Source organism: Danio rerio, chromosome 11 (assembly GCF_052040795.2).
Source record: "Danio rerio strain M-AB ecotype USA chromosome 11, GRCz13ab, whole genome shotgun sequence".
NCBI classification, from domain to species: domain Eukaryota; kingdom Metazoa; phylum Chordata; class Actinopteri; order Cypriniformes; family Danionidae; genus Danio; species Danio rerio.
In genome coordinates, this window is record NC_141031.1 from 47100001 (window position 1) to 47113847 (window position 13847).

At 41.4% G+C, this 13847-nt stretch overlaps 2 protein-coding genes across 24 annotated transcripts in view; one reads left to right on the plus strand and one right to left on the minus strand.

Moving 5' to 3' along the window:
• The window catches only part of traf3ip2b (TRAF3 interacting protein 2b), an 872991-nt gene that overhangs the window by 773487 nt on the left and 85657 nt on the right, over window positions 1–13847 (plus strand). The gene's annotated exons all lie outside the window — the stretch shown is intronic.
• clasp1b (cytoplasmic linker associated protein 1b) overlaps window positions 1–13847 on the minus strand; it is an 86882-nt gene that overhangs the window by 5075 nt on the left and 67960 nt on the right. For 13 of the 22 annotated variants that reach the window (XR_015502864.1, XR_015502862.1, XR_015502861.1 and 10 more), the window contains 8 exons: window positions 13174–13326; window positions 10933–11045; window positions 6713–6845; window positions 5001–5190; window positions 4866–4922; window positions 2812–3002; window positions 1106–1234; window positions 781–987 (listed from right to left, as the gene is read on the minus strand). Coding sequence is in view for 8 of the 22 variants with exons in the window: in XM_087274143.1 (XP_087130269.1) it covers window positions 781–987; window positions 1106–1234; window positions 2812–3002; window positions 4866–4922; window positions 5001–5190; window positions 6713–6845; window positions 10933–11045; window positions 13174–13326 (1173 nt within the window). In the remaining 14 variants the exon portion in view is untranslated. Of the gene's footprint in view, window positions 1–780; window positions 988–1105; window positions 1235–2811; window positions 3003–3599; window positions 3771–4345; window positions 4923–5000; window positions 5191–6712; window positions 6846–9136; window positions 9242–10932; window positions 11046–13173; window positions 13327–13847 lie in introns of those variants that run through there. The other 9 variants (XR_015502870.1, XR_015502866.1, XM_087274144.1 and 6 more) reach the window with 4 other exon arrangements.

Consider the following 13847-nt stretch of genomic DNA (forward strand, 5'->3'; position numbering starts at 1 on the left):
CTCATTTAAGTCAGTGAGTTAGGAATGAATCAATTTCTGAATGACTCATTTGAGTCAGTGAGTTAGGAATGAATCAATTTCTGAATGACTCATTTAAGTCAGTGAGTTAGGAATGAATCAATTTCTGAATGATTCATTTGAGTCAGTGATTTAGGAATGAATCTGTTTCTAAGTGAATCATTTAAGTCAGTGATTCAGAAATGAATCAGTTTCTAAATGTATAATTTGAGTCAGTGGTTTAGAAATGAATCAGTTTCTGAATAAATCACTTCAGTCAATGATTCAGGAATTAATCAGTTTCTGAATAATTCATTTGAGTCAGTGATTCTGGAATTAATCAGTTTCTGAATGAATCATTTGAGTCAGTGATTCAGGAATTAATAATTGTCTAAGTAAACCATTTGAGTCAATGATTCACAAATGAATCTATTTAAAAACGAATCATTGCAGTCAGTGATTAATGAATCAATCCGTTTCTGAATTAATTATTTGAGTCAGTGATTCAGGAAAAAATCTGTTTTTAAGTGAATCATTTAAGTCAGTGATTCAGGAATTAATTAGTTTCTGAATGAATCATTTGAGTCAGTGATTCAGGAATAAATCTGTTTCTAACTAAATCATTCAAGTCAATGATTCAGGAATGATTCTGTTTCTGAATGAATCATTTGAGTCAATGATTCAGTGAGTTAAGACACTTACTGTTTCATTTCTAAATTAATCAGTTACATTAGTTTGTGTGTGTGTGTGTGTGTGTGTGTGTGTGTGTGTGTGTGAGTGCACCTGTAAGAGTCCCGGGATGATGTCGGGCAGCAGCTGCAGCAGGGAATCATGGGAGATGCGCTCGATGACTCTGGTCTGCATCTTGATGGCAGAGAGGCTGATGGGATAGTCTGCGGTCTGGATGATGGGGCACAGCACTTTAATGCACTGCTCTGAGTGAATGGAGCCCGCCAGAGTACAGGCTGTTTCCTCAGCAGCCCGGACCACCTGTAGTGCATAAACACACACATCAACACACACACCAGCACATCAACACATGCTCAATATACATAGTTGTAATGAAATGAGGAGTGTTGTGCTGTTGTGGACAGAAGTGTTGCGTCACCTCTTTATGGCAGTCTTTATGCGCCTCCAGGGTCTTCATGATGGTCAGTTCTGCGTAGTTCTTGAAGCGTTCAGGCTGACTGCGCAGAATCTCCTTCAGCACACGCAGAGCCAGCGCTCGGACGGTGTGCTGCACACACACACACACACACATTTACAGCTACACATAGAGACACTTTGGCTCATAGCAACTTAAAAATGAGGAGCAATTCACACGCAGACACACACACACACACAAATAAATAAATAAACACACAAACAATAAACAAACACACATACAAAAACAATAAACACACACACACAAACAATAAATAAACACACACACAAACAAGATATAATTAAACACAAACAATAAATACACACAAACTATAATTCAACACACACATACACAGACAATTATTAAAACACCCACAAATGTTAAATAAACACAAACACAAACAAACTATAATTAAACACACATAAAAAATAAAAAACACACACAAACAGTAAACTAACACACGAAGAAACAATAAATAATAACACAAACAATAAACACACAAACAATACATAAACACACACACAAACAATATATAAACACACAAACAATAAACACACAAACAAACAATAAATAAACACACACAAAAACAAACAAACAATACATAAACACACAAACTATACATAAACACGAACAACAAATAAACACACACACAAACAAGAAATAAACAATACATAAACACACACAAACAATAAAGACACACACAAACAAACACTAAACACACAAACATACACACAAACAAACTATTATAAACACAAACAATAAACACACACACACACACTACAAATAAACACACAAACTACAATTAAACACACACATACACAGACAATTAATAAAACACACCCACAAACGTAAAATACACACAAACACAAACAAACTATAATTAAACACACATAAAAAACGCACACAAACAGTAAACAAACACACAAACAATAAATAAACACACACAAACAATACATAAACACACAAACAATAAACACACAAACAGTAAATAAACACACCAACAAACAATAAATAAACACACACACACACACACACAAACAATAAATAAACACACAAAAACAATACATAAACACACAAACAATAAACACAGAAACAAACAATAAACACACACAGAAAATAAACAAACAATACATAAACACACACACACACACACACAAACAATAAATAAACACACAAAAACAATACATAAACACACAAACAATAAACACAGAAACAAACAATAAATAAACACACACAGAAAATAAACAAACAATACATAAACACACACAAACAAACAATAAACACACAAACATACACACAAACAAACAATAAATAAACACACACACAAACAATGAATAAACACATATGCTACACATAGATACCACTCCCACACAAATAAACACACAAACACACACAAAATACATAAACACATACACACAAACCCTACAATCAGTTACTACACACAAAAATAAACAAACAATAAATAAACACACACAAAATAAACATACACAAAAACAAACTTGCACACACACACACACACACACACACACCACATAAACAAAACTCACACACTAACGTCTGTTTTTAATCATGTTTTTGACCACCAGAAATGTTTGTGTGTGTGTGTGTGTGTGTGTGTGTGTGTGTGTGTGTGTGTGTGTGTGTGTGTGTGTGTGAGATGAGCGTCTCACGTCTGTATCTCCCAGCGTCTCCAGGAGCAGCAGTAACATGCTTTTGAAGTGCTCCTCCCAGACGCTCAGACTGTCGTCCCGCGTGACCTTCAGCAGCTCTAGCAGAGCGGCCCGCCTCTCCTCCACACGAGCGCTGCGATTGGACAGCTCCTTCAGCAGCTCACCAACCAGCTCCAGCTGCTGCCGCGGCCCTGGCCAATCAGAAGCAGCCATTCCAGATTTAAAATTTCATACTAGGCAACACCCGTAAGATGCGGTAGAGGAATTCTGCTCATCTATAATGCAAGTTTGACTTTTAATTTGGCCTTTTTCAGAGCTTACAATTAATTTAAAATAAAACTAATTGATTTAAAGGGCACCTATCATGAAAATCCTCTTTTATAAGCTGTTTGGACAGAACTGTGTGTAGGTAAAGTGTGTCCACAGTCATATTAGAGTGATAGAAACACAAAAAGTCTCTTTTTTTTAAATTTCCTGACGTTAAAATAGGATCCAAATCCCTCCCATTTTAAGGCCAACCGCAACGTGACGTAGGAGTGCGGTTTCCCCGCCCACCGAATTGATTGAAAGCTGCGTATTAACATGTCTCCTAATAACGTGTATAATCATATCCACAAGACAGGACGTGTGCAAAGCAACTGGGATTAAAAGATCTGTTCAGCTCAGATCATCATCGAATGTGATCAAGAATGAGTTCGAAAAGATTAAAACGTTTTTTAAACAGTGCATGTTATAAATAAAGACGGTAAAATCGCTTCGTAATTCATCACCACAGCCGCTGTCAGTACAGTTATGAAACAAGACGCTTCAATCCCGGCTTCTAGACGTTAAATCAGGTTTATTTTGAGCATTAAAGGCCCGTGCACACCAGGACGCTTTTTCCTCGCATTTTCCATCAACGTTTAACGCCTTGTGACTAAATAAAGGCCGTCAATGTGATCGTGCACAGCCATATCACCCTGCAGCACAAAACCGGTTACTCACTGAAGCTAAGCAGGGCTGAGCCTGGTTTGTACCTGGATGGGAGACCACTAGGGAACACTAGGTTGCTGTTGGAAGAGGTGTTAGTGAGGCCAGCAGGGGGCGCTCAACCTGTGGTCTGTGTGAGTCCTAATGCCCCAGTATAGTGAAGGGGACACTACACTGTCAGTGGGCGCCGTCTTTCGGATGAGACGTTAAACCGAGGTCCTGACTCTCTGTGGTCATTAAAAATCCCATGGCACTTCTCGTGAAAGAGCAGGAGTGTAACCCCGGTGTCCTGGCCAAAGTCCCTCTATCGGCCCTTACGATCATGGCCTCCCAATCTTCCCCTTCCACCCAATTGTCTCTATCACTGTCTCTCCACTCCAGCAATAGCTAGTGTGTGGTGAGCGCACTGGCGCCGTTGTCCTGTGGCTGCCGTCGCATCATCCAAGTGGATGCTGCACACTGGTGGTGGTGTTGAGAGACGCCCCTCATGATTGTAAAGCGCTTTGGGTGTATGGCCATACACAATAAATGCGCTATATAAATACACATTACATTACACCAACACGCAAAACGCCAGGTGCACAAGCATAATTCTTAAAGAAACGCCTCATGCTTGTTTTTCACGTCAAAACCTTCTCCACTAATCAGATCGGCACTTTTGTTCACGTGCACGGAGCTGCTGAAGTTACAGTAAACAGCACTTGGTGGCGCTCAAGCGCAAAACTGTCAATGCGAGTGCACATTGAAGAAGATGCTCAGAGGTGATATGAACGTGGAGCTGCTGATTGCACTGCTGAACAATAATCATTTCTCCATCGCTAGAGCTGCTACATGAACCATCCATGACAACAAGCATGTCAAATTGTCTTCTTCTGTTACAAGCGGGTGTCAGAAGCTTAAAGTTGTGTAGCACAGAACACAGAAATGCCAACTGACCCATCCGGGACTCGAACCAGCAACCTTCTTGCTGTGAGGCCACAGTGCCAACCACTGAGCCACCGTGCTGCCCAATACTCTTGTATATGCAAATATGCTTGTAAATATGCAAATTATTCAAAAACCTCAGACCTGCATCAAAAACACACCTGCAGAGAAGCCTTTGGGATGCATGACTTTGTTTTCTCCACAGTCCTGCTGACGCTCTGCGAGAAGAACACACAGACGTTCATCACGTTCTCTGCACATCATGATAAGATTCGTGATTATGAGTGTAGATTTACCCTCTCGTGTCTGCTCTGTGTCCTCAAACCCTGCGAGCGCTCCTTTCTCATACGCGCTGATGGAGTCACTGTAGTTGTACGGGTTGTATTCTCTCATCCACGGTCGAGGAGACGGCATGTTTAATAAAGACGTCTTGTTGTCCAGCGCCGTCCGGCCGCCCTCCATCATAGCAGATGACAACACACCAATCTGAATACACACGCACAGGCTTTATATGGACTAGTGTATATAACAAACTGTTCTCTGGTAGTGACAGTGATCAGGATAACAATGATGAAAATTTGTATGTATCCACTGACCCACAGAAATAATAATAATATAGTCATTTATACTAAATACTACAGTGTTCTTGAGCCATCCTGTGGTAAAGTACAGTAATTAATCTGCTGTGGTATTTCTACAGTTGCTATGGTAACACAACTAACTACTATAGCAATTAATCTGCTTTGGCGATTCTACAGTTGCTATGGTAACACAACTACTATAGTAATTAATCTGCTTTGGCGATTCTACAGTTGCTATGGTAACACAACTACTGTAGTAATTGATCTGTTTTGGCGATACTACAGTTACTATGGTAACACAACTACTATAGTAATTGATCTGCTGTGGCGATTCTACAGTTGCTATGGTAACAACTATAGAAATTGATCTGCTTTGGCAATTCTACAGTTGCTATGGTAACACAACAACTATAGTAATTGATCTGCTGGGGTAATTCTACAGTTGCTATGGTAACAGCTACTATAGTAATTGATCTGCTGTGGCGATCTGCAATTGCTATGGTAACACAACAACTATAGTAATTGATCTTTTTGTGGCGTTTCTACAGTTGCTATGGTAACAACAACTATACTAATTGATCTGCTGGGGTAATTCTACAGTTGCTATGGTAACAAAACTACAATAGTAATTGATCTGCTGTGGTATTTCTACAGTTGCTATGGTAACACAAAAACTATAGTAATTGATCTGCTGGGGTAATTCTACAGTTTCTATGGTAACACAACTACTATAGTAATTGATCTGCTGTGGCGATTCCACAGTTGCTATGGTAACACAACAACAATAGTGATTAATCTGTTGTGGTTCTTCTATTGTTGCTATGGTAACACAACTACAGTAATTGATCTGTTGTGGTGATTCTAGAGTTGCTATGGTAACACAACTAAAGTAATTGATGTGTTGTGGCGATTCTGTAGTTGCTATGGTAACACAACTAAAGTAATTGATGTGTTGTGGCGATTCTGTAGTTGCTATGGTAACCAAACTACAGTAATTGATTTGTTGTGGCGATTCTACAGTAGCTATGGTAAGACAACGACTATAGCAATTGATCTGTTGTGGTTCTTCTATTGTTGCTATGGTAACACAACTACAGTTATTGATCTGTTGTGGCGATTCTGTAGTTGCTATGGTAACACATCTACTATAGTAATTTATCTGTTGTGGTGATTCTACAGTTGCTATGGTAACAACAACTATAGGGATTAATCTGTTGTGGTTCTTCTATTGTTGCTACGGTAACACAATTACAGTAATTGATCTGTTGTGCCAATTCTGTAGTCGCTATGGTAACACAACTACTACAGTAATTGATCTATTGGTCACAAGTGGTTGTGTAAGCATTTCATGGCATACCATACAGTGTATAAGACTGTACGTGACAGATCAACAAATTGAATTGAATTTTGTTTTCTCATGCACTCACTGTGTCCTCCCGCTTTGCGTCTCGTTTGGCGGTCTCGATGTCCTCCTGACTGCGGAAACTGAAGCTCTGGATGGCTTCAGTCACTCTGAAGATGTCCTCTGAGTTCATGTTCTCTGTGTCGTACTCCAGCAGACTGAAAACGCACACAGATCTGACTCAATTTACTCTCATTTCAACATACAACACAACACGGGACGGACACGCAGACGTGATGAATGTATTTACGGCTCAGCTGCTGAGACAAAGTGAACATTTCAGGCAGATCGACAGTAAAGTCACTATGAAGGAAAGCAATGAACACATCAAATCTGGAAGACGTCACAGAAGACATGAAGATGTGGGACACAGACTTTCACAGTGAGATGAGCAAACATCTGTGCTTAAAATCTTCAGGAGGTTTAGGAGAAAGTGACTTTAAGGCAAACCAGTTTGGTGTTAGTTTGAAACTGTTTGAAAAGCATAGATAGATAGATATGACTAATCACGTTGCAAGCAAGTTTCTAGTAAGAATTAGCATGTTGTTAGCATAAATTTAGCATGAATTAGCATGTTTTATAGTATGAATCAGCATGTTGATAACGTGTCTAGTACAAATTAGCATGTTGTTAGCCTGTCTCAAGTATAAATTAGTTTGTTGTAGCCTGTTTCCAGTATGAATTATCATGTTGTTGGCCTGTTTCCAGAATAAATTTGCATGTTGTAACATGTTTCCAGTATGAATTAGCATGTTGTTAGCATGATTTTGTTAGCATGATCCCTGTGTTCGCGTGGGTTTCCTCCGGGTGCTCCAGTTTCCCCCACAGTCCAAAGACATGCAGTGCAGGTGTATTGGTTAGGTTAAATTGTCCGTAGTGTATGCGTGTGTGTGTGAATCTGTGTGGAGGTTTCCCAGGTATGGGTTGCGGCTGGAAGGGCATCTGCTGCATAAAAATGTGCTAGATAAGTTGGCAGTTCATTCTGCTGTGGCAACCCCGGATTAATAAAGGGACTAAGCCGACAAGAAAATGAATGAATGAATGTTTCCAGTATGAATTAGCATGTTGTTAGCATGTTTCCAGGATAAATTAGCATGTCGTTAGCATATTTCCAAGATAAATTAGCATGTTGTTACCATGTTTCCAGTATGAATTAGTATGTTGCTAGCATGTTTCCAGTATAAATTAGTATGTTGCTAGCCTGTTTCCAGTATAAATTAGCTTGTTGTAACATGTTTCCAGTGTGAATTAGCATGTTGTTAGCATTTTAGTATGAATTAACATGTTAACATTTTTCAAATATGAATTAGCATGATGTTAGCATGTTTCCAGTATGAATTAGCATGATGTTAGCATGTTTCCAGTATAAATGAGCATGTTGTGAACATTTTTACAGTATAAAGTAGCATGTTTCTAGCATGTTCCTGAAGGAATTAGCATGTTGTTAACATGTTTCCAGATTGAATTAGCAAGTTGTTAATGTTTCCAGTATGAATAAGCATGTTGTTAACATGTTTCCAGTATGAATTAGCATTGTTGCTAGCATGTTTCCAGTTTAAATAAACATGTTGTTAACATGTTTCTAGTATGAATTAGCATTTTGTTAGCATGTTTCCAATATGAATTAACATGATGTTAACATTTTTCAAGTATGAATTAGCATGTTGTTAGTATGAATTACCATGCCGCTATCATCATGACGTCAGTAGCATGTTTCTAACATGATTGTCATGTAACTAGCATGTTCAAATTATTAGCATTTGAGAGCACAGTTAATCACAGTCTATGGGGCAGTTGCTAAGGTGCGGTATCTGGTTGCTAGGTTGTAGCTAGAAAGTGTAAAGGTCATCAGTCTCAGCTAAATGGCGTCTGTATTCTGATTATAAATGGGAATAAAACTGTCAAGTCTGATGCATTTAATCAGGATACAGAGGAATAAGGGCGACATGGTGGCTCAGTGGTTAGAACTGTGGCCTCACAGCAAGAGTGTTGCTGGTTTGAGTCCCGGCTGGGTCAGTTAGTGTTTGAGTGGAGTTTGCATGTTCTCCCCGTGTTGGCGTGGGTTTACTCCGGGTGCTCCGGTTCCCCCACAGTCCAAACACATGCGCTATAGGGGAATTGATGAAGTAAACTGGCCGTAGTGTAGGAGTGTGTGTGTGAATGAGTGTTTCCCAGTACTGTTTAAAAGTCCACTGTGTAAAACATGCTGGAATAGTTGGCGGTTTGTTCCGCTGTGGCGACCCCTGATTAATAATGGGACTAAGCCGAAAACAAAATGAATGAGTTGAATTGTTTTTAAAGTCAGTCACAGGCTTTGTCTTCACTGCTTTGCCTTAATGGGAATGTTTTCTGCATGCACTGAGTTTGATTTATTAGACCACCAATGAAAGAGTGAATAACTGCAGGATGTATGCCCTTATATGGAGGGGCCGGGGCCACAGTGTGTTACCTGGGCGAATACGCCCGCCGTGGGGCCCGCAGAGGGGGTGTAGCGGAGCCGGGGTGAGGGGAGGTGAGAAGAGAAGAAGACTTTGAGCTCCAGCCCCACAAACGACTGAGCAGAGAGGAAGAAGAAGAATAGAGGAAGAGAAAGAGGAGAGAAAATGGGGAGGAAGAGAGGAGGAAGGTGAGAGGAAAAGTGAGGAAAAGGCCGAGGAAGAGGAGAGGAAAAGGGGAGTGAAAGGGGAATAGCAGACAAAGAGGAGAGGAAGAATGGAGGAGATGGGAAGGAAGATGAGAGGAAAAAGGGAGGAATAGCAGAGCAGAAAAAGAGGAAAGGAAAAGGGAAGGAAGAGGAGGGGAAAAGTGGCGAAATGGCAGAGGAAGAGGGGAAAAGAGGAAAGTGAAAAGCAGACGTAAAGGAGAGGAAGATCAAAGCAGAGGAAGTGGGGAGGAAGATGAGAGGAAAAGGATAGGAAATAGGGAGGAGCAGAGGAAGAGGGGAGGTAAAGGAAAGGAAGAGCAGAGAAGAGGAAGAGGAGATGCATAGCAGACAAAGAGGAGAGGAAGAGCAGAGGAAGTGGGGAGGAAGATGAGAGGGAAAAGGGAGGAAGAGGAGAGGAAGAGCAGAGAAAAAGAGAAGGAAGGAGAAAGAAGTGGCAGACAAAGGGCAGAGGAAGAGCAGAGGAAGTGGGGAGGAAGATGAGAGGAAAAAGGGAGGAGAGGAAGAGGGGAGGAAAAGGGGAAGAGGAGCAGAGGAAGAGGGGAGGTAAATGAGAGGAAAAGGAAAGGAAGAGGAGATGCATAGCAGACAGATAGGAAGATCAGAGCAGAGGAAATAAGGAGGAAGATGAGAGGAAATAGGGAAGAAGAGCAGAGGAAGATGGGAGGTAAAGGAAAGGAAGAGCAGAGGAAAAGAAGAGGAAGAGGAGATGCATAGCAGACAAAGGGGAGAGGAAGAGCAGAGGAAGTGGGAAGGAAGATGAGAGGAAGAGCAGAGGAAAAGAGAAGAAAGAAGAGAAATAGAAGACAAAAGGGAGAGGAAGAGCCGAGGAAAGTGAGGAAGAGGAGAGGAAGAGCAGAGGACGGGGAAGGGATAGCAGAGGAAGAGGAAAGGTAAAGAGGAGAGGAAGGGGGAAGTGCAGAGGAAGAGAAGAGGAAAGGGGGAGGAAGAGCAGAGGAAATGGGAGAAGGGGAAGAGAAAAGGGAGGAAGTACAGAGGAAGAGGGCAGGAATAGCAGAAGAAGTGGAGAGGAAATGAGAAGAAGAGTAGAGAAAGTGGATAAGGGGAAATGTGAATAGGAAGAGGAAAGCAAACGGAAGGAAGAGCAGAGAAGAGAGCAAACAGAGTCAAAGCTGCAGGTCCTCAAGCGACCCTGCCCTGACCAAACACATTCATGTGACAGTGAGTTTACTGATTAATATACAGACATAACGACCAATCAGCATCACTGTGGGAGGAGCTCCAGCAAAGCAGCTGTGAGCACACAGATGCTCCTGTTTCAGTGCCTGATGATGTCATACTCCTGACTGACTGAGAGAGAGAACACACCTTTATGACTGACTCTACACTGAAACACACATGAACACACACTTCTGAAGCACTTCAGCCCCGTTCAGTTCAGTGTGTGTGATATTGTGTTACATGTGCATGTGCTCAGTGTGTGTGCATGTGTGCAAATGAGTTATATACAGTATATGTGTCTGTGTGCGTACAGTGTGTGTGTGCGTTACTGTATATATGTCTGTTTTAAATGTGTGTGTTCAGTCAGTGTGTGTGCACGTGTGTGTATGTGCTGAATGTACCTGGGTGAGAGTCCGGTGTGTGTGCCACTGGTGGGTGAAGTCAGTGGGCTGCTGCGGGTCGCAGGGGGTTTCGGAGGTTTCACACTGCTGATGACTTCAGGAGACGCCTGAGACTAAAACACACACACGCACGCACACACACACAAAAAAGTAAACTAACACAACTAAACACACACTCATAAATGTAAACAAACACACACACACACACATACACCATTTAAACACACACACTGACAAAAAAACAGACATACTCACGTACGCACAAACACATACACACCTCACACACAAACACACACACACACAAAAGTAAACAAACACACAAGTAAACGCACACTCATAAAAGTAAACAAACACATACATATACACACACACACATACACACCATTTAAACAAACACACTGACAAAAAAACAGACACATTCATATACGTACACACACACATGCACACACACGTAAACAAACACACACGCACGCACAAAGAGTAAACAAACACACAAGTAAACATACACTCAAAAATGTAAACAAACACACACAGCATTTAAACGCACACACTGACCAAAAAAGACACATTTACATACGTACGTACATACATATACACATACACACACACACATACTTACACACCATTTAAACACACACACACTGACATAAAAACACACACATTCACACAAACACATTCACACACACACACACACACACACACACATACACACACACACACACACACATCTTTTAAACACACACACTGACAAAGAACAGACACATTCACATAGGCACATTCACATACACACACACGTAAACAAACACACAAACAAACACTTAAACGTAAACAAACACACACATAAATGTAAACAAACACATACACACACACATTCACACACACACACAAAGCACACACATATACATGCCATTTATATACACACGTCCACACACACACACAAACAAACACAGACACATTCACACATGCTCAAACACACACACACACACACACACACACACACACACACACACACACACTTAAACACACACTTAAACACTTAAACAGTCACATTCACATACACACAAATACACAAAAACAAACACTTAAACATAAACAAACACACACATAAATGTAAACAAACACATACACACACACCAATGATACACACACACACACACACACACACACACACACACACACACACATACATACACATACACATAAATAAAAACCACACACATATACATGCCATTTATATACACACATGTCCACACACACAAACACAGACACATTTACACATGCTCACACACACACACACACACACACACACACACACTTAAACACTTAAACAGTCACATTCACATACACACAAATACACACAAACAAACACACAAACAAACACTTAAACATAAACAAACACACACATAAATGTAAACAAACACATACACACACACCAATGATACACACACACACACACACACACACACATACACATAAATAGAAACCACACACATATACACGCCATTTATATACACACATGTCCACACACACAAACACAGACACATTCACACATGCTCAAACACACACACACACACACACACACACACACACACACTTAAACACTTAAACAAACACAGTCACATTCACACACACAAACACATTTACACATACATGATATACAGAACAGACACACATCCACACACACTCAAACTTACCCTGCTGAAAAATCCAGCTTAAACCAGCCTAGGCTGGTTGGCTGGTTTTAGCTGGTCGACCAGGCTGGTTTTAGAGGGGTTTTGACCACTTCCAGGCTGGTTTCCAGCCATTTCCAGCCTGGTCTTAGCTGGTCAGGCTGGGAGATGCCCAGCTAAAACCAGCATGACCAGCCTTGCCAAACTGGGAGTCCAGCCAAAACCAGCTATATCCAGCTTAAACCAGGCTGGTCAAGCTGGTTTTAGCTGGATTTGGATGGTCATTTTCCAGCCTGACCAGCTAAGACCAGGCTGGAAATGGTTGGAAACCAGCCTGGAAATGGCCAAAACCCCTCTAAAACCAGCCTGGTCAACCAGCTAAAACCAGCCAACCAGCCTAGGCTGGTTTAAGCTGGATTTTTCAGCAGGGTACACACACAGATATACAAACACAGACACATTCTCACATCAGCAAACGGCTATTCATCCTCCTCATGAAGACTGTGTGTGTGTGTGTGTGTGTGTGTGTGTGTGTGTGTGTGTGTGTGTGTGTGTGTGTGTGTGTGTGTACCGCTGCAGTGGCTGCTGCATTGCTGCTGTTCTTCAGGTGGTTGTGCAGGAGTTTGGTGGCTCCGTCCTGGAAGGTTTTGGGCAGAGCTGCTAATAGCATGCTGAACTCTGGAGTGTTGAGCTCAAACAGGGCGATCAAGACCATCTGAGCAGCCTGAAAACACACACACACACACACACACACACAGATAACTCTCTTTACCAGCTTTCAGCAGAGTTCCAAAATGCAGATACAATATGTGTATGTGTGACGCCTGCTGCGCTGTCATTTGTCTTCCGTGTTTGTCTGTGTGTCTGTTTTGCTCCCTCTACAAATGCGCTGTAACATTGCGGGGCATAATCAGGTGGATGGGGAACACCTGAGTCTAAGTGAGCGCTCCTTTATCAGCGTCCTGCCACTGTTTGGGAGTCTGATTCTTCCGGCTAAGGGTTGGGACGGAGACCAGCGGCGTGCGAGTTGGCGGGGCGTTCTTGCCTAATGTTTGATCACAGTGGGCTTAAATAAAACTTTTGTAACGTGATTTTTGGCTTCCCCCTCTTATTTTTTACTTGTTTCGCCCCGAGGGCGTAACAATTGGGGGCTCGTCCTTGTGAAGACTATTTTTTGCGTCGATCGGTTTGTTTTGGTTAGATTTTCGTTTGGTAAGTGTTTTATTTTATTATTATGTTTTGCTT